This window comes from Ostrinia furnacalis, unplaced genomic scaffold, assembly GCF_004193835.3.
Source record: "Ostrinia furnacalis isolate ACB-3 unplaced genomic scaffold, ASM419383v2 OfSCF1172, whole genome shotgun sequence".
Classification (NCBI taxonomy): domain Eukaryota; kingdom Metazoa; phylum Arthropoda; class Insecta; order Lepidoptera; family Crambidae; genus Ostrinia; species Ostrinia furnacalis.
This window is the reverse complement of record NW_021131411.1, coordinates 64,751-90,786: the sequence shown is the minus strand read 5'-3', so window position 1 is coordinate 90,786 and position 26,036 is coordinate 64,751. Positions and strand designations below refer to the sequence as shown.

The following is a 26,036-nucleotide window of genomic DNA, read 5'->3' as shown; positions in this document are numbered from 1 at the left end:
TTAATAATATCAGATCAAACGCCATTTCGCATACGCCGATACATGGACATGAAATATATTTTCTGTAGCGGAATATTAATCTATTATTGTTTCGGAAACAAAATAAAAAATAAATGTATCTTTATAAATAATTTATTTATCTTAATATAAATAAAATGATCGACAAAACAAAAATATGGTAGAACTATATCATAGTGGATAAAAATACAGCGTCGCTGGCAGTATCACTTACGCTTATTGGCTAAAAAAACATTACAAAAAAATATTTGCAAAAATTATGTGATCAACGTGATTTACAAATAGAGTCGATATAAATATTTGTACATTTATTTTACGGTTCTGTACAATAATATAATCCCTTCTGTAGAAAACAATAAATTCTGAGTGAGCGAAAACTAATACCTTTACAGGTAGACCCCGCCGTGAATTTGACTTTTACAAAACACATAAACAATTATAATAACAATAAGTATTAAATAATCATTATCTTTTGCAAGTTTATCCACGGCGGGGTCTCTATCCCCTACCTACTCACATCCTAAACATAGTTAACATACTCGATCGATCGAACGTATGGGGTAACCATAAAGATAACATTCCTTCGGAATAGAGCAACAACCGCGAGCGTCAAACGAAACCGATTTTGGATGACACTGGATATCATTCGTGTCTCAGTGTCAGGACTATTTAGCTTTTTGTAGAATAAATTAATCACTGAACCAGACACCACGTTTCTGAAGCACTATTTCTCATAAACGTCCACGATGTCCCTCACGTAAAATCTGAAAATATCTTAGTTAAAATTTTCACCGTGCCACTAAGCGCCTCTGAACTGTCAAATAGTTGCAAGAACGGCTCTGTTTGACGCAACGACGGCATCACGCATCTCTTTTTACCTCACAGTGTTGCTAGTGACATCTCGCTCGCTCAGTTCTTTATTGCTCTATTCCGCTAGGTATAACTTTATGGATAACAGACCTAATTTCCTAAGCAGTAAGCGCGTTAGTTGTACGAGCGGGCGGTGACCTCGACGTGTTGTAAGGGCGCTCCAGGATGGATGCCTCGGATTTGGTGTTCCAAGTTGTTGTAGTAAATGTCTCCACAGAGTTCTTCCACGCCGACCTCTGGCTCGGACTTGGCTTGTTTCGTGGCTTCGTCTACCTCTTTGCGCACTTGGGCGTCGATTTCCTGAAGCAAATACAGGGTGTTGATATAAACACAGTATAAAATAGGAGTTTGCATGACTTGAATTCGCATTCATATGGTATAATGTAGGTACCTACGGCAACACTGGTATGCATTTGTCTTGTAAGTCTATGCTAAATCTTATTCGCATCAAAATGTTTATGATAAACAAATCAATCCTCGATTTCCTTAGTTTAAGAAAATTACTCAGAAAATTAGATAATATCAGAAAACTTAACGCCGATGTCAACTTTGCGTGTTTGATAAATATTATTTTTGGCAAATAAAAGAATTTGGTTGAAAATGAAATTTACGCGTAGTTGAGGGTATGTATTATTAGATAAATGCTGTCAATTGAACTGGAAAAGTTGCTTGAGACCCGGATTCCACCAAGGCGGAGCGGAGCAGGGAAGTGTTTTGAATAACCAATCAGATTTCATTATTTCCACTTCAAATTTGATGGCTCAACACTTCTTGGCAACGCTTTGATGGAAACCGGACGAAACTGAAATAAAAAGGTGGGATATCTCATATACCTTGAGCTGGTCAGGCGTGGCGAGCTCGTTGCTGAGGATCTTCTCCTTGAACGAGGTGATGGGGTCCCGGGTCTGGCGCACTTCTTGCACCTCGTCGCGCGTGCGGTACGACGTGCCCGGGTCCGACATCGAGTGCCCAGAGTAGCGGTACGTTTCCATCTCCATCAGCAGAGGGCCTGCGGGCGAAAGTCATGGCGATTTAGCAAGCATCCACCTTCGGCCTGATCGTCACTTACCATCAGGTGAGATACAGGCCAAGAGCTTCCTCGTTGTGGATAAAAAAAATAGAAATTTAGCAAGCTTTTTAGAAGCTGAATGCAGCGACTACACATTCAACGCCGCACACTTAAAAACAATAAACGCGGCGATTGCGTCGCTTTTCGGAATGCACGATTCCGATACCGCGTCCGAACGCATGAAGTCGCAAAGTCGCGATGCAGCATCGATACAGTCGCAAACTCACGCCCGTATTCACAAACATTACTATGAGGTCGCACAGTATGCGTGGACACACAGGGTGACTCACGAACCAATCACAGAGCTCTATTCAACGCTGTGCGTTCGATTTGCTGCTTCACTTAAGCAAGTATCGTTTTTTAATACGGGCGTAAATCTCCGATGCTAATAAAAGTAGCATGTGTTGATGCTCTTAGATCGGAATCGGTTCCATACATTTAGTATGGAAACGATCAAACTAGAGTGTTGTGTCGTGATGGCTTTTGATCTATTGCATATGAAAGTGACTGGCGGAATTCACTCTGTGGGCTGTAATATCCCAGACCTGGCCATAAACAAAATAAGAAGAAGAAATAGCTAAATAATAGTGAAAGAGGTGATGGTCCTCCTGCACCTCGTCGCGCGTGCGGTACGACGTGCCCGGGTCCGACATCGAGTGCCCCGAGTAGCGGTACGTTTCCATCTCCATCAGGAGAGGGCCTGCGGGTGATTTTTTTATGCATAACAAGGCAGGTATTTGACCGCAATCGCACCTGTTGTTAAGTGAGATGCAGTCTAGGTTAGTTAAGCGTGATATTGATTTTAAACCAAACCGTGTGATCCTAAGGCCGTTTCTTCAAATTTTGCGTGCAGTCTCGAAACTAGCGAGTAAACCGCGCGGCATTGTGTTTTGTCGTCAAGGTTATTGTTTATGTTTAACGAAATGTCAAATTAAATCCTAACGCGTAAACGCGCGGGCGGTCGCCGTAATGAGTTCCATGTGGCTTATCCATGGTAATAAATGTATTGAAGCTGAAAAATTAAATATTAGCATCGATCCAGTTTATTCTGTAACCTATTATTGATACCGTTCCCTCGCTCGTAAAGCACATTTCAGTTCTTTGATATCTTGTAAAGTCTGTTCGCCGAGAGTTGATAAATATTATGAAATGTCTTACAATAGCGACTGTCGCTTAATTATCGCATTCTGTATGGCGGGCGTCGTTTGTCACAACGCGCACTGAGTACCATGGTACGAGCCACGCAGCTGTCGTCAAGCGCCCCGGCCGGCGGGCCGCAATGTGTGAAACGGAATAGATTTATTTTACGGTATCCTTCCGTTTGGCCAAATTACTTTTCGCCAAATTTCACTTCGCAAACAACTTATCGCCAAAGTTTCATTTCCCAAATGAAGTTTTAGCAACTGTACTTTTGGCAACTAATTCATTTGGTCAAATTATCATTTGGCAATATTTTACTTGGCAAATGTTTATATAGCAAATGTTTTATTTCGCCAAATATTATATCCCAAATAATTTGTTTGGTCAAATTGACACTTCACATACTTACCCACCGTTACCCACAAATCAAAGCATATGGCACATGATCGTGGTTTCACAAGAATTTTGTGTAAAACAAAGAGATTGCAGAAAATAGTATGATTGCAGAAAGTAGGTATTGCAGAAAATAGTAGGTTAGGTTAGGTTAGAACAGTGACCCTTGACGCGCGAAGGCGAGCGAAGCGTGCCGCGGCAGCGGCCGCCGAGCGCTAGAATCACCTCTATTGTTAATTAATAAAATAATGAAACATGAAAATTAATCCCACTAAACAAAATAATAACCACAAACTAATTTTTATTCCATTCAATGCACCAATCAAATTGCTTTGTAAATAGTTTATCGTGAAATATTTTTGCCAAATGAAACATTTGGCAAAACATACTTTGCCAAACAATAATTTGCTAAACAATAATATGCCAAAAACGACATTTGCGAATTAAAAGTTTGCAATAAGTTGTTTTGCCAAGTGAGAATTTGCCAAATGAAAATTTGCCATACGTTGTTTGCCTTGTGATAATTTGGGAAACGTTTTTTGGCCAAACATTAGTAATCCTTATTTTACATAAGACCGAAATGAATGTTATGACAGTGGGTAGGGCTTTGCCCAACATTGGGATACACTATAAGCCACTTGATAATAATGAAATACTTTTTATCCAACACATGGACGCCACGTGTTTGATCCGTATCCCCACGTATGCCCTAACCGGAATAATTCCCGTAAATTTAAAAGAGAATAATGATAATCTACCAACTTTTTCATTATATCGACAAAAATAATTAGCGGGCCACAATTTATAATGAGTTTAGAACCTCTGATATTTTTTTTTTATCAACTCTCGGCGAACAGACTTTATAGTTTAGAAATAATCGAGTGAGATCACTTTATCGTTTCCACTCTGTAAAATTACGGGCACAGATAAATATTTAAGACAAGTCTATAAACAGTGCTCACCTTTCCCGCTGGTGCAGTGGTCGATGGCGAACCGCGTGGCTTCCCGCGTGGCCAGTACATCCATGCCGTCCACCCAGAGGCCGGGCACGTAGTCCCCGCGCGAGTAGTACTCCGTGCTCGCCGACGCGCGGTCCACGCTCGTGCCCATGCCTGGGGCACAAATATCATCATTATTGTCAGGTGATAAGGATCATTTTTACCAGATCGTCAGTCCACCTAGTAGGAGGGCTACCCACGCTACGTCTTCCAGTCCGTGGTCGCCTCTTGAGAACTTTTCTGCCCCAACGGCCATCGTCTCTACGAGCTATGTGCCCCGCCCACTGCCACTTGATTTTAGCAATTCTGCGAGCTATGTCTGTCACTTTGGTTCTCCTGCGGATCTCCTCATTTCTGGTAAAGGTCGCGGAAGGAGCCTGGATGCAGGCAGCGCAGGACCGTTCATTGTGGAAAACCTTGGGGGAGGCCTTTGTCCAGCAGTGGACGTCATTTGGCTGAAATGAACGAGCGAGCGTAGTATTGTGCTCTCTGATGAACGGTACACGCTCATGCCCATGCCTGGGGTACAAATATAATTTTATTTATTTAATTTAAACTTTTTGCACTGAAGTATTGTACAGTCGCGGAATGAAAAGGTTCGTCACCTTAGTGTCGGTTTTCGCTTGCACTAGGTACAGTAAGAGTCAAACCTGCCAACATAACAGTGCTGCTAACATTTAAATAAATATGACGTTTGCTAATGAATAAGGTTTTGCTTGTTTATTTTTCTATCCCATCAGTGCAATGCAATGATGACATTGATCAATTATTGACAATAGTTTTTTTTTATTTAATAGAAATAATAATGGCAGGTTGAACCAACAAGAACCCCCCGACTCACCCTGAGCAGGCATACCTTACCGCCTCGGTGGGCCGGGGGGGACAAATGTGAACAATACAAAACGAATGTATACCATTAGTACGTAAGTACCAATAAATATAAGAAATGTTGTGGCTAAGATGGAGATAAAAAAAAAAAAAATCTAATCTTCTTGACAAGATAAATCGTCAAACAACTCTGATCTGAATAATTTTGAACTTTACTGACGAACAGTTAAAGATTATTTTCTCTAACTCGAGATTTTTCTGTAACATAGTTTCAAAAGGTATGTGCTTGCGATTCGTTGAAGGAATCAATTTGAAAACTGACGAACCTTTTCATTCCGTGACTGTACAATGCCGGGTGGCATTCTCTACCAGTCAAACAGAGATAAAAAACTGTGAAAGTTATAACTGTATTAAGGTCATAGTACACTTATCAGCCCGGAAAGGGATCAACACCGTATCGCCTTTCACCGCGAGGCGATGCGTTTACGTTACGGTACGGATAAGTGTGCGTTGCAGTACGGAGTTTCTTGCAAAGAATACTGACCGCCTCGAGTTGATACGGTTACGATCCGTTTCCGGGATGATAAGTGTGCTTCGTCTTTTATCATTGTAGGCCGGGCATACGCGCCATGATAAAAATCGATCATTTTAGACGACAAACGTATGAGCTTATCATGTAAGATCGATAAAATGGCGCTATAATCAGGCCTGTTCATCTCCGCGAGTTTACATCAAAAACAAAACACGCACGATTGCCCCCTACAAGATTACTATTCGACAAGGCCTCACATACGAGCGAACATTGACTCACGCACGCGTATTCTTGTGTATGATGGAAAAAAATAAAGAAAATGGTGTACTAAATACTGTGCAGTATTTAACTGCCTAAATAATAATAAAAACACAGAATGTACTTTTTTATGTTGCCTCAAGACACTGAGAGGTAAATAAGTAGTTAATATTATTCATGATAATTCATGCTAAATCATGTATTTCCTCCGCCATTTTCTGCAGATTGGCACCTCACGTCACATCATTTTACCGAAGTCAGCCCTATAGCTTCGGCGCAGTACCGATCACTGACGTTTGTCAACAAAACTTCTGACAAACTTGCTTGACTCTTGAGACAAGCTAAATTACACCATATTGTTAATGACATTGAGCATACATTTTTTTAAATACCTTCGCGAAGTAAAACTTCTGTACGTAGTACTTATTATTATTCTGTGGTATAACTAGATAGATAGATTATTATAATCATAACAATTTTTCTATGCCACTGGACATGACGTAAGGAAACAGACGTAAGTGTAGACAAACTAATACTCTTATCATTGAATGACACCAATAAAGCGTTATCATTATTTACATAGCACGCATTTTATTCACATGATTCGAAGTAATTTTAGACATTAATACAAAAAATATTTTCGATTTCGTAACTAAAATTGCAAATTAGATAAGCATGGAGACGGACCAAGCGGAAATGTTGAACTAAGTTTTAATTTTATTTTAATATCTAAGTACGGACGATCGCACATTCTGGTAAATACTGTGGCATTCTGTGTAGTTGAAGTTGCTATAAGACCTTATATCCTAAGCAGTAAGTGCGTTAGTTATACAAGCCGGTGAAGACATCCACGTCTTTACAAGACGTGTAGTGATGTTGCAAAACAGCACCTGCCAAAACTACATAAGGTTCAAAACTCACCGTATCCGTTGTTCTCGCACACAAACATGAAAGGCAGGTCCCACAGCTTGGCCATGTTGTAGGCTTCGAACAGCTGTCCCTGGTTGGCGGCGCCGTCACCGAACAGAGCGAACGTCACGCCATATTGGCACCTATCACCACTACACAAGGTTCAAAACTCACCGTATCCATTGTTCTCGCACACGAACACGCAAGGCAGGTCCCACAGCTTGGCCATGTTGTAGGCTTCGAACAGCTGTCCCTGGTTGGCGGCGCCGTCGCCGTACAGAGCGAACGTCACGCCATATTGGCACCTANGATGAACCTGAACACCTAATTTATTCGTAGAGTATTTGATGCAAAATGCATTACATTTATTGAAGTCGTGAAGAGCTGCGCAAATGCCACGCGCATGTACAGTCACGGAATGAAAAGGTTCGTCAGTTTTCAAATTGAATCCTTCAACGAATCGCGAGCACATATTACCTTTTGAAACTATGTTACAGAATAATCTCGAGTTAGAAAAAATAATCTTTAACTGTTCGTCAGTAAAGTTCAGAATATTCAGATCAAAGTTGTTTGACGATTTATCTTGTCAAGAAGATTATTATGATTGATAAACTAAAACCTTCTTGTTGGTTCAACCTGCCATTATTATTTCTATTAAATAAAAAAAAACTATTGTCAATTGGTCAATGTCATCATTGCATTGCACTGATGGGATAGAAAAATAAACAAGCAAAACCTTATTCGTTAGCAAACGTCATATTTATATAAATGTTAGCAGCACTGTTTTCTTGCACTGTTATGTGGCAGGTTTGACTCTTACAGTACCTAGTGCAAGCAAAAACCGACACTAAGGTGACGAACCTTTTCATTCCGCGACTGTACAAAGCGCTCTGTTATACCACAGGTTATACTCTGACCCAGGAGTATAATGAATTTGAGAAACTGCTATACCAGCGCAGTTCTTATAGCGTCTCGGGCTTGCCCCATGGCTCTAAGTTCTACTCTAGGTTTACATCGAGCAAGGCTACATAAAGGCCCGTATCGCGTTACTACGACTACCTACCTATCCTAATATCCTGTCAGTTTTGGGGGCGCTCATTCCGAAATATTATTGAGACAGAGCTCAGTTGCGGTCTATAAATGAGTCGCATTCGCATCATGCCTCATGTCACGTTGTTAAAAGAAGAACCCTTGACTTTACCAAAACCAATATTTTTAAGTTATAAATATGCTTAATAATAATACTTCTTGTATTCTCAGGTGGCAGAAGGCAAGATCCAATACAAGAACGTCAAGTTCCGCTACCCTACTAGGAGAGAAGTGGAGGTGTTACGTGGTCTCTCGCTCGCGATACCGAGCGGGAAGCGGATAGCGCTCGTGGGCCCGAGCGGGTGCGGCAAGTCGACCTTGATACAGCTGCTGCAGCGGCTGTATGACCCTGACGACGGGACTGTTGTGAGTTAATCTTGGATAGTTTGAGTAATCTTACGTAAGTGGTGTGTGGGAGTCTCTCGCTTGCAATACCGAGCAGCAAGCGGATAGCGCTCGTGGGCCCGAGTGGATGTGGTAAGTCTACGTTGATACAGCTGCTGCAGCGGCTGTATGACCCTGACGACGGGACTGTGGTGAGTTAATCTTGGATAGTTTGATAAATGTTACGTATTTGGTATATGGGAGTCTCTCGCTCGCGATACCGAGCGGCAAACGGATAGCGCTCGTGGGCCCGAGCGGGTGCGGCAAGTCAACCTTGATACAGCTGCTGCAGCGGCTGTATGACCCTGACGACGGGACTGTGGTTAGTTGAGATCTTTAATAGTTGAGAGTTGCCTTCATTCGTTCGTTCTTTTCAGCTAATTGACGTCCACTGCTGGAAAAAGGCTTCACGGATTTCCACAACGACCGGTGCTGCACTGCCTTTCACCAGATCGTCGGTCCACCTAGTGGGGGGGCTGCCCATACTACGTCTTCTAGCCCGTGATCGCCACTCGAAAACCATTTTTGCCCCAACGGCCATCAGCTCTGCGAGCTACGAGTATGTGCCCCACTGCCACTTGATTTTAGCAATTCTGTGGGCTATGGTCACTGGTTTTCCAACTCAGCTGAGTTGTCTTTACGTACTTGGATGGGATATGGGAAATAATAGTAGTATTTTGACTGTTTCTGAAGAAAGATAAATAAATAGACTCGTCATTTTCAATGCCTCAACTTTTCCTTAATCCACGGGTAGTCGGGTACTCTATAGTAAATAAACCATTAAAGCTACAACCATAAAACTTCTTTTCCAGTATCTGGACGACTACAACACGATGTCGGACATGCGTCTCACGACGCTACGACGCAACCTCGGCATCGTGTCGCAGGAGCCGGTGCTCTTCGACCGGAGCATCGCAGAAAACATCGCTTACGGAGACAATACGCGCATCGTGCCTATTGAAGAGATAGTCGTCGCGGCCAAGGCGGCTAACGTCCACTCGTTTATTGCTGCACTGCCTGCGGTTAGTGGAATACACACAATAAATATGTCGTATTAATTTGCATCAACTGTCTTTTTTTAAGAAGGGGGAGGCTTCCCTTCTTAAAAAAGGAATAGAACTGACCAAAGGAGCTCTTTTAGTACAAGTCGTTCACGCAACTTACCTAAGTACCACCACTTGAGGGCTAACATGCATACGCTTATAGCTCTTGGGTATTAACATGGCGCTGCAATTTAGCCCACGATTCATAATTGGTACAATGGAGATACAAACACAGTAGGTAAACAACAGCATATGGAGCTCAAGAAATCATAGTAATAATATGAAGTTGTAATAGAGCGATTTTGCAACAAAGATGTAGTCTAATTTATATTGACGGGATTGCTACCATGTACCTTAATTTTGAGTTTCCGATATTTCGTCACTGTTGCAAGCGCCATGATCCCGTGATCATCCGCCAGTTTCCTCAGTTACTCCGTAGTAACTGAGGAAACTGGCGGGTGATAATAATTATAATTCTTCTGTTAGTGACCATGAATGTTTAAAACAATATAAATATAGTTTGGCTGTGGACCTAAAGATGTTTGTCTTCCTTAATTTGTGCAGGGCTACGAAACCCGCGTGGGAGCGAGAGCGTCCCAGCTGTCCGGCGGACAGAAGCAGAGGATCGCGATCGCACGCGCGCTGGTCAGGAATCCACGGGTTCTGCTCCTGGATGAGGCCACTTCGGCCCTCGACACGCACAGTGAGAAGGTAAGCTGTAATGGTAGCTACAGTGGAACTAATATTGCTTGTGTTCTAAAAGTGTGGTAAATCCAATTTGACTAATCGGATAGATAAACTCAACAACTTTCCGTCACATACTTACTCATACAAAACGTTTCCTAATCTTCTCTACTTCGTTGTAACTGTAGAGTGTAAACTATAAACCCACATGCTTTGATTCTTAACTATTGTTTTATTTATTTACGACGTTTAATTCATGTAAACACAAGGTGGGAAGCAAAAGGAAGTCCTATTACAAATGGCACGATTGCGCCAGGGTGGCACTGCTCCCTTTCACTTTTTCCTCTATCTTCCTGTTTTCTTGTGCCACCATTTTGTTTAACGTTCCTAATTACATTTGGGGATGTCTTGTTATTGTTATTGTAATAAGTGTTTCTGTCTTTCTTATTTTTTCTTTCTTCCCACAGGTGGTGCAAGAAGCCCTCGACCGTGCCAGCGAGGGTCGGACCTGCCTCATCATCGCCCACCGTCTAGCCACCATCCAGAACGCAGACATGATTTGCGTCATCGACCGCGGCGTGGTGGCTGAAACCGGCACGCACAGAGAACTCATGGCCAAGAAGGGCATATACGCTAAGCTGTACGAGTTACAGTGTGGGTTTATAGAGGAAGACGATGAAAACGTTAACCCCGCCGCGTAGATGAGTGTGAAATAAAATTCAACACCAACAAGTCGTCAAAAATCAAAATATTCAAAACTTAAACGCTAAACTATTTTGCAGGCGCGGATCCGCTATGATGGGCAAGATGGGCGCATCCGATTTACCCCACAACCTTTTTGAGGTCTGGGTCCGCGCCTGCCATCTTGTGGGTTATTCTTAAAATTTAAATTAAACATCAAATCAAGTCGCTAAGAAAAGTCGTAGATCATTGATCAGTTCCCACCAAAACCTTAGAAAATGAGGTTTAATATAGACGTTCATAAAGGCAATCGTTTAAGATTTGAACCTCACACATAATTTATTATTAATATGTTAAAAGTTGTTTTCGAAAACATTGCAGCTCTGTAATTGGCTAGAGAAGCAGTGGTTTTAGTGAAAAGGCTTTTAATTACATTTAATTAAATGTGACGGAATTTATAAATATTGTTTATAATAACTTGCATAGGACTGTAGATATAGCGTATTTTTAGATCACTGCTTATTTTTTACTCGGTGCCTGACATTAGAGTAATAATTTACATGATTTCAGATTTTAGTACAATAAGTTTTATAGGTATACCTTACTTACCCATTACCATTCCCTATATTATCTACCAATTCCTATTCCAAAAATGCCAAACATTCCCCTTTACCTACCTACCCTGTACATTCCCCTAAAAGACACGCAAAGAAAAAAGACAACTGTGCAATCTTTCTTTGAGAGATTTCTAATCTTTATTTTTGAGTTGGTAGCAGATAGTGAATGTCGTATTTCAGATGCACATTTCATCATTTATGTACATAAACTGAAAGAGACAACCTACCAAAAAGCTTGAAAGTTTTATGTTCTCTTTTTCTTTAACTTTTCATGGTGCTATTAGATACTTCCATGGCTTTTGTCGAATATTTGAATTGAAAGATGTAAGAAAAATATGTAAATCTATTTAAAAAGCACAGACTTATTTAGTAGTTAGTTTCCTAAATAAAAATAGTTTTACCTCTAGTCTTACAATCATGTTTACATTTACTTTAATTACTAATATTTTATTCGCACTTCATGCTATTAAAAAAGAATTTATCGCAAAGTGTATTTATGTAAGATAAAGTTGTAACTTCATACTGCATGTGAAATTGTGCCTTGCTTGTGCTCAAGTATTATTACGAAGCCAAAGATAAAAGAATACCATACTTATATGCATAGTTGTAAAGTAAGCACATAAAATATGTATAGTCTGGTTGCCGAGCACGTAGAATTTTGTCCAATGACCTTGGGGTCATATTAGTTTGGACTAATTATATTGCTGTCGCGACTGTGCGACGGGCGCCCGCAGTGAGTGTGCGAGCGCAACAGCAACATAATTACGCGCGAGCGATAAGGATGGGTAGCTTGGGGTCATTGGACAAAATTCTACGTGCTCGGGGACCGGGCTTTAGTTTAGATTTACAGTCAGCGTCAAATAGTTCGTGACACCCAAAATAGCCAAAAATAGTCTTTGTTACGGTTGAAATAACGTTGTGTTGTCAACTTTTTGGCCACTGGGTGTCACAATCTCTTTGACGCTGACTGTACGAGTATGTATAGGGCGAGTATACCAACAATTATGTTTCAAATACTAACTTTCCCAACCACAATTGCTTCAGTATTTAAAAGCATCTTTTTAGCATTTCTAGCGTAGGACAAACACAATTTACATTATTTAACACATATTTCAAATTATGCTCAAATAAACAACAGTTGGTATAGTATTTTTATATTATTATTGTGTAATTAACGTGTTTTTGGAATTGTAAAGTTATTTAATTTAGTTGTATAGGTGACTAATGACTATTGAAATAAAAGTTGGAACAGTTACATGGTTGCGTTATTATTTTTTAATACCTACATTTTAATAATAATACCTATCAGTTTGAAGCAATCTCCACAGTCGTATCAATTTGTTTCGCATTTTGACATCTATCAGATCAAACGCCATTGCGCGTACGCCGATATGAAATATTAATTTCTGTAACGGAATATTGATCTGTTATTGTTTCGGAAACAAAATAAAAAATAAACGTATCTTTATAAATAATTTATTTATCTTAATATAAATAAAATGATCGACAAAACAAAAATATGGTAGAACTATATCATAGTGGATAAAAATACAGCGTCGCTGGCAGTATCACTTACGCTTATTGGCTAAAAAAACATTACAAAAAAATATTTGCAAAAATTATATGTGATCAACGTGATTTACAAATAGAGTCGATATAAATATTTGTACATTTATTTTACGGTTCTGTACAATAATATAATCCCTTCTGTAGAGAACAATAAATTCTGAGTGAGCGAAAACTAATACCTTTACAGGTAGACCCCGACGTGAATTTGACTTTTACAAAACACATAAACAATTATAATAACAATAAGTATTAAATAATCATTATCTTTTGCAAGTTTATCCACGACGGGGTCACTATCCCCTACCTACTCACATCCTAAACATAGTTAACATACTCGATTGTTCGAACGTATGGGGTAACCATAAAGATAACATTCCTTCGGAATAGAGCAACAACCACGAGCGTCAAACGAAACCGATTTTGGATGACACTGGATATCATTTTCATTATCATTTTCATAAGTGCCACTTGTGGTCTAAATTGAATAAATATTTTTGATTTTGATTTGTGTGTCAGTGTCAGGATTATTTAGCTTTTTGTAGAATAAATTAATCACTGAACCAGACACCACATTTCTGAAGCACTATTTCTCATAAACATCCACGATGTCCCTCACGTAAAATCTGAAATATCTTAGTTAAAATTTTCACCGTGCCACTGCCTCTGAACTGTCAAATAGTTGCAAGAACGGTTCTGTTTGACGCAACGACGGCATCACGCATCTCTTTTTGTCACACAGTGTTGCTAGTGACATCTCGCTCGCTCAGTTCTTTGTTACTCTACTCCGCTAGGTATAACTTTATGGGATAACAGACCTAATTTCCTAAGCAGTAAGCGCGTTAGTTGTACGAGCGGGCGGTGACCTCGACGTGTTGTAAGGGCGCTCCTGGATGGATGCCTCGGATCTGGTGCTCCAGATTGTTGTAGTAAATGTCTCCACAGAGTTCTTCCACGCCGACCTCTGGCTCGGATTTGGCTTGTTTCGTGGCTTCGTCTACCTCTTTGCGCACTTGGGCGTCGATTTCCTGAAGCAAATACAGGTTGTTGATATAAACACAGTATAAAATATGAGTTTGCATGACTTGAATTCGCATTCATATGGTATAATGTAGGTACCTATGTGTATTGGCAACACTGGTATGCACTATGGCTTTCGTCTTGTAAGTCTATAAATGTTTATGATAAACAAATTAATCCTCGATTCCCTTGGTTTAAGAAAATTACTCAGAAAATTTGATAATATCAGAAAACTTAACGCCGATGTCAACTTTGCGTGTTTGATAAATATTAATTTTGGCAAATAAGAGAATTTGGTTGAACATTAAATTTCACGCAAAGTTGAGGGTATAATTATTATTAGATAAATGCTGTCAATTGAACTAGAACAGTTGCTTAAGACCCAGATTCCACCAAGCCGGAGCGGAGCAGGGAAGTGTTTTGAATAACCAATCAGATTTCATTATTTCCACTTCTCGTCTTCGCACCGCTGTCAAATAGAAAAAAGGACAGTGCCAATCCATGTATGGAAGTTGGACCAAGTGCTGCCCAGAATGAAACTATAGTGCATTTTGTTCCTCAGGCCAATACTAATTTGTAAACTGGAGCGCAGTGAAATCTATCCCTGGAATTAAGAGAAAAAAATAGTTTTGTTTTGAATTATTTACATACAAAATATCATCGATAGTCCAGTCATTACGTACATTCAAAAAAGAAAATGAATTTGCGCTTCTAATTTTTTAATATGTTGTAGTTTTTTTTAAGTAACGGCAAAGCATTTGTATTAGTTGGTTCTTGTTTTGATCCCTTGTGAGAAACTTCTCCTGGCTAACTTTTGGAGTAGTTGTCTCATCGAATGTGAACTCCGGCGATTGGTTTTTTCTCGAACGTCGTACTCTTTCCGAAGTTTTCGTTCCAGCGAGTGTCATATCAGTCGGATAACCGTCGAATATGATTGCAACCTTTCCTTCGAAGTTATGTTGTACGTATCTGACGTTAATTATTTAATTATTCCGAAAAAAATTGTGTCCAAAATTTTTGACTTTATCGATCGATATCTCGATAACGATGCATGATACGCTAAAAATGGTTCGGGCGTTATTGTAGAGCACAAAGAAAGCTACAAAAAGTGTCCTACAAAAATTTTCGAATCTCATCGGATAGCCGAGTTATTGCCGAAAAACAAATTTTAAGCGTTTTCCAAGATGGCGGCGAAAGCTCCTAGGAAAGCTTGGTCGACAATCTCAAGTTAAGCTTTTCTAGGTATTCCCTACAACATATTAAAAAATTAGAAGCGCAAATTCATTTTCTTTTATTTGCCTTTTTTTCGGACGAAATGACTGGACTACGATGTATACCTACTACGCATAAGATTTCGCGATTTTGGCATTAAATAACACTCGCTATGTTGAACTTAACCATACTGCATCCGTACACCTTACTTTAGTACGTCTTCGACATTATTTATAAGCGATCAAGCGCTGTTTCAGTAGTTTAGTTAGTTGAGCGAAATTAATTATTTCCAAAATGGAGCAAGAAGTTTTAGCTTACAATAACTTCAATAATCGATTGTAATACACAAATAAATTGATTTTTCGCAAGGATAGAGAACTAAAACTTCTTGCTTCATTTTGGAAATAATGATTTCTGTCAACTAACCAAACTATTGCAATGATGGAAACCGGGCCAAACTGAAGTAAAAAGGTGGGATATCTCATATACCTTGAGCTGGTCAGGCGTGGCGAGCTCGTTGCTGAGGATCTTCTCCTTGAAGGAGGTGATGGGGTCCCGGGTCTGGCGCACCTCCTGCACCTCGTCGCGCGTGCGGTACGACGTGCCCGGGTCCGACATCGAGTGCCCCGAGTAGCGGTACGTTTCCATCTCCATCAGGAGAGGGCCTGCGGGCGAAAGTCATGGCGATTTAGCAAGCTTCCACCTTCGGCCTGATCGTCACTTACCATCAGGTGAGATACAGGCCAAGAGCTTCCTCGTTGTGGATAAAAAAAATAGAAATTTAGCAATCTTTTTAGAAGCTGAATGCAGCGACTACACATTCAACGCCGCACACTTAAAAACAATAAACGCGGCGATTGCGTCGCTTTTCGGAAGCTTGACGCAGCGACAGCAGTCCCTATAATGCACGATTCCGATACCGCGTCCGAACGCATGAAGTCGCAAAATCGCGATGCAGCATCGATACAGTCCTGTTTCCTGCTAGAACAACGTTGCTCCAGCAGGAATAGTTTTTTTCGTTTTGTACCAAAACGACAGCACTCACAAATCTCTAATTCGGCGCACATTTACACCACGTTTGGAACTAATTATACGTTCTACTCATATCACTCTAGGAGCTACTTTCCAGCTGGAGTACGTTACTGTTTAAATTAGTGTTGTGTCGTATCGTGATGGCTTCTAACGTTTCGCTATTAACGTGACGGTGGCGGTTAATTGAGGAGGTCGCTCTGTGTGCCGTAATATCCTAGACCTGGCCGTAAACAAGTTAAGTAGGTAGGCAGTGAAGGAGGTGATGGGGTCCCGGGTCTGGCGCACTCGCGTTATGTGGGAGGGAACTGTGCGATTCCGGATAAAGCCTTTGTCCTCCTCACGATTTAGGAAAACGACTTTACACGGTGACACAATAATACGAACATGTTTCATAAACTACCACATATGCATAATTGACTTTCTACTAAAGTCAATTGGACATGCTTTTATAAGATGTTTTACAACAGTGCTCACCTTTCCCGCTGGTGCAGTGGTCGATGGCGAACCGCGTGGCTTCCCGCGTGGCCAACACATCCATGCCGTCCACCCAGAGGCCGGGCACGTAGTCCCCGCGCGAGTAGTACTCCGTGCTCGCCGAGGAACGGTCCACGCTCGTGCCCATACCTGGGGTAGAAATATCATCATTATTGTTAGGTGATAAGGATCATTTTGCGATAAAACCCCGCGCGCTCCACGCTCGTGCCGCATGCCTGGGGTACAAATATCATCATTATTGTTAGGTGATAAGGATGATTTGGCATTAAAACCCCGCGCGAGTAGTACTCCGTGCTCGCTGAAGAACGGTCCACGCTCGTGCCCACGCCTGGAGTACAAATATCATTATTTTTCTTCTTCTTCTTTATTGATGTTGGCAATACACGTCGAGGCCGACTTGTATTGTGCCATTTTCAAGTTTCAAGTGAGACGAGTTACAAAATGGGACCAAGTGAGATGGGACTCGGGTTAATTAAATGATATAATGAACGATGATAGATGATACCCCTTCCTACCATTTGAGTCTCAGTAAAGTTGTGGTGCTTTACTGAGACTTCATGTGGACTACTTGAGAGAATCCGAAGAATCACGCTGCAATGATTTGTTTCATTTGCCCCCACTCATGCACGTTCACGAACACTTAATGATTAATAAATAACCCACCATTATTACACATTCGTCCAAACATGAATTTTAGAAAATAAAAAAGCACTAACATCGCGCTTCACATTCATCATTATTATCAAGTGATATAAAGGATGATTTTACAATAAAACCCCGCGCGAGTAGTACTCCGTGCTCGCTGAGGAGCGGTCCACGCTCGTGCCCATGCCTGGGGTACAAATATCATCATTATTGTTAGGTGATAAGGATTATTTTGCAATAAAACCCCGCGCGCTCCACGCTCGTGCCCATACCAGTAGGCCTAGGATGCACGCCGCGATAAGCGGTTATCACGCCATTTTATCGATTTGGCCCATACATTTTGACGTCGATAAGAGTATATCACGGCGCGCATCCTAGCCCGGCTGGGGTAGAAACATCATCATTTAAAATACAGAAACACGAGTCGAACGCGACATTTTTATATGAGTAACATAATTGTACATGTCACCGTAAAATTGTAAATTCCGTCAGATTATAATCTGACGTAGTTAAATTACAATCTAACCCAACCTAACCCACTGTTTGTTTACAATCTAACGCGTTATATTATAAACTGACAGAGATCACAATTTCACGTTGACATACCCACGACTTGACGTTTCGGCTGCTATGCTGCAGCCGTGACCACAATAGCAGCCGAAACGTCAAGTTGTTAGAGTAAGTTGAAATGGAACGCGAAGGATTAAAATCTTAAAGTATCATCATAATTATCAGACTATTTTATTGATACGGATGATTTTGCTAGGAAACCCCGCGCGAATAGTACTCCGTGCTCGCCGAAGAGCGGTCCACGCTCGTGCCCATACCTGGGGTACAAATATCATCATTATTGTTAGGTGATAAGGATGATTTCGCAATAAAACCCCGCGAATAGTAGACGTAAGTGTAGACAAACTAATACTCTTATCATTAAATGAGACCAATAAAGCGTTATCATTATTTACATAGCACGCGTTTTGTTCACGTGATTCGAAGTAATTTTAGACATTAATACAAAGAATATTTTCGATTTCGTAACTAAAATTGCAAATTAGATAAGCATGGAGACGGACTAAGCGGAAATCTTGAACTAAGTTTTGTTTTTCTATTTTAATATCTAAATTCGGACGATCGCACATTCTGGTAAATACTGTGGCATTCTGTGTAGTTGAATAGGTGCTATAACCGACCTTATTTCCTAAGCAGTAAGTGCGTTAGTCATACGAGCCGGTGGAGACATCCACGTATCTACAAGACGTGTAGTGTTGTTGAAAAACAGCACCTATCACAGCTACACAAGGTTCAAAACTCACCGTATCCGTTGTTCTCGCACACAAACACGCAAGGCAGGTCCCACAGCTTGGCCATGTTGTAGGCTTCGAACAGCTGTCCCTGGTTGGCGGCGCCGTCGTCGTACAGAGCGAACGTCACGCCATATTGGCACCTATCACCACTACACAAGGTTCAAAACTCACCGTATCCGTTGTTTTCACACACGAATACGCAAGGGAGGTCCCACAGCTTGGCCATGTTGTAGGCTTCGAACAGCTGTCCCTGGTTGGCGGCGCCATCGCCGTACAGAGCGAACGTCACGCCGCCATCGCCTTTGTATTTGTGCGCGAACGCCACTCCTGCGCCTAGTGGGACCTGGAGGGAAAAATAACGATAAATTATGTATTAGGAGTAGATTTTTTCAGTGGAGAAATCGACTTTTCAGGCAAAATGAGGCCCAACCCCCTGAAACTTTTATCTGGCTAAAAGGTATTTATTTTCTGCAAGCAAATAGTCTTTTTAAGAACGTTTACACGTTACAGTATTACTTTAACTGTACCACTGCTTTGGGACAATATATGGGCAGCAGTGTAAGAAACTCAGCCACTTTTGGCTGCCTATTTATCATAAGCGACAGACGATATCTTGTGCTGTGTCACGATTCACGATTCACAGTACAGTCTATTAACTGTGGGATTTTTAACAAGATGATTTACAGTACTATATCCATATCGTTCTTTGCACTAAGCAGTAATACAGGGTGTTAGGTAAATGGGTATATGAGCCGACACTAGCCCATGTTAACATGGGCATATAAATGGTATGGTGAAGTCAGAAAATTGATATCTTCATTTTAATTATTTTAATTTTCATACAAATGGGATTTTATAAAATTTATTTTGTATGAAATTAAAAAATTAAAATGATGATATCAAAATTCTGACTTCACCACACTATTTATATGCGTATGTTAACATGGGCTAGTGTCGGCTCATATACCCATTTACCTAACACCCTGTAGACTACGGTTTTCCATAATAATATGAGACTGTCCATTGAATTCAATCAAGCTAGAACGAGTTATAGATGAATACAGGATGTAAGCTCACGATCAGCATACGAGATACGATATTTGATATAAGCAGCTTGTTAATTTAGTTTGAAGAACTTTAAGATTACTGATGACAAAATTATATTTCACATAAACTGTGATAAAAAAAAAATCTAATTTGGTATTAAATGCTGGTACATAATATTAAACATACCTGAGCGCCCACAATACCGTTGCCTCCATAGAAGTTTCTCCCGTACAGATGCATGGAGCCACCCTTCCCGCGGGAGCACCCTGTGCGTCTGCCAGTCAGCTCCGAAAGTACACCGAGTACATTGACCCCCATTAAGTAGGTCCACCCGTGACAGCGGTAAGCAGTAATGACCGAGTCTTGGTCGCGCATCGCGGAACGCATGCCCACTGCGACTGCCTCTTGTCCTGATGGGGGAACAAATTTGAGTTAGGCGACTGTTAAAATTTCTGCCGGTGTTAGGCGGTTATTATTAAAACACAANCACACGAATACGCAAGGGAGGTCCCACAGCTTGGCCATGTTGTAGGCTTCGAACAGCTGTCCCTGGTTGGCGGCGCCGTCGCCGTACAGAGCGAACGTCACTCCGCCATCGCCTTTGTATTTGTGCGCGAACGCCACTCCTGCGCCTAATGGCACCTAGTGAAAAATCAAACGGTCAAATCTTCTATATTTATAAAAGCGATATGTCACTGACTGACTGACTGCCTCACACACTGAAATCTCAGAAACTACAAGTGCTAGGAGTCTCAAATTTTAGAACGTAGGTGCTCACTAAGACGGGATTATCCAAAATTCAATCCCTAAGTGGGTAAAACGAGGTCCACGAAGCCGCGGGCGGCCGCTAGTAATGATATAAAGTGTGCAGCCAATAGATGGAGCCTCACAGATACGGGACTATTCTCACCTCTCGTTCCCACCGCTGCAACTCCTGTGTAGCTAGGATCTACAGCTTGACCGCCGATAAAAACCTAACCAGTGAAGGACAACTTTGTCTCAGGAGAAAGTTTAACTGTCATTGGACCCGCAATTAATCATATGAATATAGAATCGAAGATATAGGAGCCTCACTTATGTGAGAACCTCTATGTGTTTTTTTAGTTCTATTAATTTGTGCTAATAAGTGACAATATGACACTATTCTATCAGCAACCTAATTTTCAGCTTAACAATATGCTACATGTTACATTAATTTACTTTGCCTATGTTATAACCATAGAAATGAAGTTTAGTTTCTTAAGCCATATGATGTAGCAGTGTCGATTACTCAAACATACCTGAGCGCCCACAATTCCGTTGCCTCCATAGAAGTTTCTCCCGTACAGATGCATGGAGCCTCCCTTCCCGCGGGAGCACCCAGTGCGTCTGCCAGTCAGTTCAGACAGGACGCCGAGTACATTGACCCCCATTAAGTAGGTCCACCCGTGACAGCGGTAAGCAGTGATGACAGAGTCTTGGTCGCGCATCGCAGAACGCATGCCCACTGCGACTGCCTCTTGTCCTGATGGGGGAACAAATTCTTTGTTAGCCGACTGTTTAAATGTCTGCCAGTGTTAGAACAAAACTGAAATTTAAATTTAATCTCGATCACAGGACGAAATCTACGATTGAGATTGACACTAGTTTTGAGCTTTGTTTTGTAACAGGCGTTTTAGTCTGCGACTAATTTCAATCTATTGTGAGCGCCATAGAGATATAGAGATGCCAACTAATGCGCTGAGTTCGAAACTGTGTCGCATTAGAAATTCACACACACAAAGTAATCAAAATATGTGCTCATTATCCACTGCTGTATCGTACGAGGGCTGCACTAAAAGTATCGGGAATGTAATATTTCCACTGTTCCAGTCATATTAAAATCTATTTAATTGCAAACTCCAGGGTTTTAAAAATCGTATACCATTTATTTATTTTAAAAAAGATTCTCGGTCGTATCACAAGGTCTTGTCAAACTTGTTTAGTCGTTGAGAAAATGGAATTGACTCGAGAAAATTCAAGAGCGATGATTTATTATGACTTTTGAAGTGGTTTAACACAAAAACAGTGTGTTGACCGGATGATTTCTGCATTTGGTAATGAAGCCCCATCCAAAACCACAATTTATCGCTGGTTTAGTTTCGTTTTTATGACGTCAGCGCTTACCGCCAAACCTGAGTGTTCGATCGCCATGATCATTGGCTCGAACTTTTCGGGTAGACCGGCCAAAAGTAATGATGCTATCCATTCTTCACTAATCTCGAAGCCCGTTCCCTTCAATCTTTGCGCGGTTTCTACTACTTGTGACACATAGCTGGTCATGGATTCACTGGTTTCTAACCGGATGGAAATTAATGTCCGTAATAAGCTGATTCTTCGAGTGAACCCGGTGTCATCAAAAAGTTGCTTCAATTTTTTCCACAACGCGTCAACCGTTTTCTCAGTCTTTATATGCACGAATAACGATGGATCGATGGTCATAACTAGCTTGGCTTTAGCTTTTGCTTGCTCACTGTCACTCAAATCCGATGAAATATTGTCCAAATCAACGCCTTCTAACACCATAAAGTTTTTCACGGCGAACGCCCAATCATCAAAATTTTCTCGCCCCTTCAATTTTGGGACATTAACTATGTAACCGGACGACATTTTTAACGAAAACACTTGATAAACTTTAGTAATTCTTGGAAAATAGCGGGACTGGGCCCATAACCTATTAAAACACAAGATGCCGTTACAAGACTGACAGTTTTATTTTTTAATATTATAGACCACAGACAAAATCATAGAGCATCAATCTAAACTCTAAAGTATACTATGGAATGGAGATGTTATAGTATTTAATAATGTATTTTGATAATATTCTAACAGTTATCACACTGCGCCGCGCTCCGCCGCGGAGCGCGTGATTTCATATAAAAAATCCCGCGCGCAGTCGCGTTATCAGTGTGAAGTGCCGCGCGTGTTTTCTATACAAACTGAGGTAAGTACCTCATTGTATGCAAGTGCATACAATGATTAAATCTGTCGTCCCGCGTACCGCGGCGGAGCGCGGCGCAGTGTGATAACCGCCTTAGAGAACAAAACTGAAATCTAAATTTAATCTCGATCACAGGACGAAATCTACGATTGAGATTGACACTAGTTTTGAGCTTTGTTTTGTAATACGCATTTTAGCCTGCGACTAGTTTCAATCTATTGTGAGCGCCATAGAGTTATAGAGATGCCAACTAATCCGCTGAGTTCGAAACTGTGTCGCATTAGAAATTCACACACACAAAGTAAACAAAATATGTGCTCATTATCCACTGCTGTATCGTACTCAACATTCGAATAATCTTTAGTTCTACGCAAGCAATGTTAACTGTTAATATTATGACGTCGCTGCTGTCGTCATTACTTTCACGAGCAATGTGTTCTGTTTTTGGGCATATTGCTGCGACGCCGGCCACGCCCCCTTGCCTTTAGTTTCTGTGATCTGTAGTAAGCGCCTATGAGACACCTATGATATAGGGTGGCCTTTTATTTAGGGACTGATACATAGGCGTAAGCAACGTTTGCGCAGTATAGGTACCAGTTAGCCTATTGAATAGTGATATAAATATGGTAGAAAAGGAGAAAACTATTCTATAGAAACAAATTCTTCAATCATACCTGAGTATAAGTGGCAGAAACCACGAATGATCTTCTCTTTATACAGGTTTCCCGAAGCAGTCTCGATCCTCCTCAGGATGGCGAGTTTCTCGTACATTTTGAGCGCGTCTTCAGATGTGAGGGTCGCTGATGTGGCCGGGCCCTTATCCAGCTTGTGGAGTTTGAAAGGCTACAGAGAAAAATATTATACTTAATAACAAGTCACACAGGGGCGCAACTATTGCCTTATCATTGATATAGGGCCGCCAAGCTACAGGGGCCCTAGGGCTACAGAGAGCCAGATTAAATCTCTATCTTCTCTATGTATATTATATAAAGCTCGTCTATATCTATAAAAGTGAAAGGTCACTAACTGACCGATTCACTCATCACGAAATCTCAGAAACTACAAGTGCTAGGAGTCTCAAATTTTACATGGAGGTTCCTTTTAGAACGTAGGTGCTAAGTCGGCATTTTGCAAAATTCATCCCCTAAGGGGATAAAACGGGAAGTCGCGGGCGGCCGCTAGTAAATCTATACTAATATTATAAATGCGAAAGTAACTCTGTCTGTCTATCTGTCTCGCTTTCACGCCTAAACCACTGAACCGATTTTGATGAAATTTGGCATAGAGATAGTTTGAGTCCCGGGAAAGGACATAGGATAGTTTTTATCCCGGTTTTTGAAACAAGGACGCCGCGGCCCGCGATAATGTTTTTCTGTGACAGTTCTGTGACAGACAAAATTCCACGCGGGTGAAGCCGCGGGCGGAAAGCTAGTAATAAATAAATAAGTCATTTATTTCTCTCTTCACAAAATAGGAAACCATACTTCAATACAAGGGTCTTATGCTAGTAGTCTTAACTTAGTTCCTATCACTTGTGAGAGACTGGTGCCTGAAGAAACCTGTGACACAGGTCACCAGATTAATGACCTTTTGTAGATAAAAATGGCCTCCTTCAATTTTATCAAATGACATTTAAAATTATTTGCGTCCTCCTCCAACAAATTTTGATACAGAGCCTGTAGGCATGCTACATTACTGGAGTCACATTATAAATAAAAATGAGTGTGAGAAAGAGAATAGTGAAGAAGCATGTAGACAAAAATGTTGAATTCTTTTGATAAATTGATATCTACTTCAAAGTAAAAGTATCACTTTTTGGGAAAAACTTACAGATTTTGTTCATTAATTCACTGACCTGATTATCTTATGGCAATGTTAATGATACAAAGCTTTTTAATATGTGTAATTAGGAGATTGAGATTCATAATAAGAAATAATCTTTAAAATCCCTATAAAACAGCTTTTGAGAAGGAAGTTCTTACAGAGAACATTGTATTTAAAAAAGAAAATAGGTAAATAGGTAATTGACTTATGAAAAGTAGACCAATCTCTTTTATTGTGTAGTTTATCTGAATCAATGAAAGAAATCAATCTTGGTCCTATCATAAAATATTGTCATATCTCACAGTGAATATGGATTAAGATAAACGAATGTCTAGCCACTAGAGATTTTAAGTTTGTTGTATTGCATTATTTATTATACTTGAATTTTTATGATAAGTAAAAATTATTACTTAATAACACCTTTAAAAGCTACATTGAATGGTTATAGCTTTAATATTGTCAATCTTAAGTTGCTAATACCTGTTTTCACCATCAATCCCTGATTTTTAAGTGATGCCTATGAAAACAAAATTCCTGTTATGTGTTACCATAGGGGTCACTTAAAAATTAGGGATTAATGGTGAAAACAGGCATTAGGCTTGTAAATTTGTGAACACTTGCAATATTGTTTTAATACTTATACTGATTTGCCGTTTGAACAGAACAGGTGCATTTCTACCAGTTATGGAGCAAAGAATTATCAATCAGCATAACTGCGCTCACTGTATCCATCTTTGTCAATATAAACAGAAGTAGTTACACTTGACACTTGAAGGTTAGGTTACATAATTGAATCAAATCACAAACAATTGGAAAATTAAAACCATACCCATTTTGCAGTTTTCAAATATCCTTTACCTAGTATATGTATGAAATACATTTATTTACCTTGATTTCGAAGTTGGCTTCATTTTTCGTGCTGTATTTAGCGGTCGACGTAGTCACAGCTGGGGTCGCCGCTTTCTGCAATATTCGATTTAATATAGTAAAAACGTGCTTAAAAATATATACGCAACTAATTTAAGACTTTATCTGGACCTTTAAAAAGTTATTTCACATAAGAATTCACAGAATATTAGCACTAAAGCAAATACTAACCGCTAATGTATTGCCATTGAAAAACTTGGCAGCAGAAGGGATAAGTTTACTCATCGTGGCTATTAGTTCTTTTATGAAGCCCAGATTTATTTAGTGATCCGCTTCTGGGACCACTTTTATTATTTGAAATTCCTGTGGAATGTAGAAAAATAATGGGCTGTCCTCAACTTTGAGTTTTTCGGACAGTGACTGACAGATGACAACGCATGGAGAAATGTCAAAAGGACAAACTAAGGTCATTCGGGTCCAACAAAATAAAGTGCAATTTTAAAAAATACGAACAAAATTAACGCATTTTCATCATGGAATATAAATACGGAA

At 40.4% G+C, this 26,036-nt stretch overlaps 2 protein-coding genes across 5 annotated transcripts in view; one reads left to right on the top strand and one right to left on the bottom strand.

Annotated features, from left to right (window-relative positions):
• The window catches only part of LOC114351691 (multidrug resistance protein homolog 49), a 56,017-nt gene extending 43,901 nt beyond the window's left edge, over positions 1-12,116 (top strand). Inside the window, 4 exon segments of the mRNA XM_028302993.1 lie at positions 8,276-8,470; positions 9,301-9,510; positions 10,096-10,242; positions 10,683-12,116. Of these exon segments, the coding sequence (XP_028158794.1) occupies positions 8,276-8,470; positions 9,301-9,510; positions 10,096-10,242; positions 10,683-10,916 (786 nt within the window). The 3' untranslated portion in view covers positions 10,917-12,116.
• Positions 12,117-13,862: 1,746 nt separating this feature from the next.
• L(b002) (pyruvate dehydrogenase) lies at positions 13,863-25,917 on the bottom strand. 4 transcript variants are annotated; one of them, XM_028302938.1, is made up of 9 exons: positions 25,716-25,917; positions 25,506-25,580; positions 23,468-23,636; positions 20,021-20,244; positions 19,038-19,130; positions 18,797-18,875; positions 16,818-16,967; positions 15,801-15,976; positions 13,863-14,107 (listed from the first exon to the last, which is right to left on the bottom strand). In XM_028302938.1, exons 1-9 carry the CDS (start codon positions 25,767-25,769, stop codon positions 13,922-13,924), a joined length of 1,206 nt encoding a protein of 401 aa, XP_028158739.1. In that variant the 5' UTR covers positions 25,770-25,917; the 3' UTR covers positions 13,863-13,921. The 4 variants fall into 4 exon arrangements, with proteins under 4 accessions (XP_028158739.1, XP_028158738.1, XP_028158740.1 ...); XM_028302937.1 differs by lacking the exons at positions 19,038-19,130; positions 20,021-20,244 and adding exons at positions 20,384-20,476; positions 21,115-21,338 and having other exon boundaries at positions 25,716-25,915; XM_028302939.1 differs by lacking the exons at positions 18,797-18,875; positions 20,021-20,244 and adding an exon at positions 21,115-21,338 and having other exon boundaries at positions 18,959-19,130; positions 25,716-25,916.
• Between the last annotated feature and the right edge of the window lie 119 nt (positions 25,918-26,036).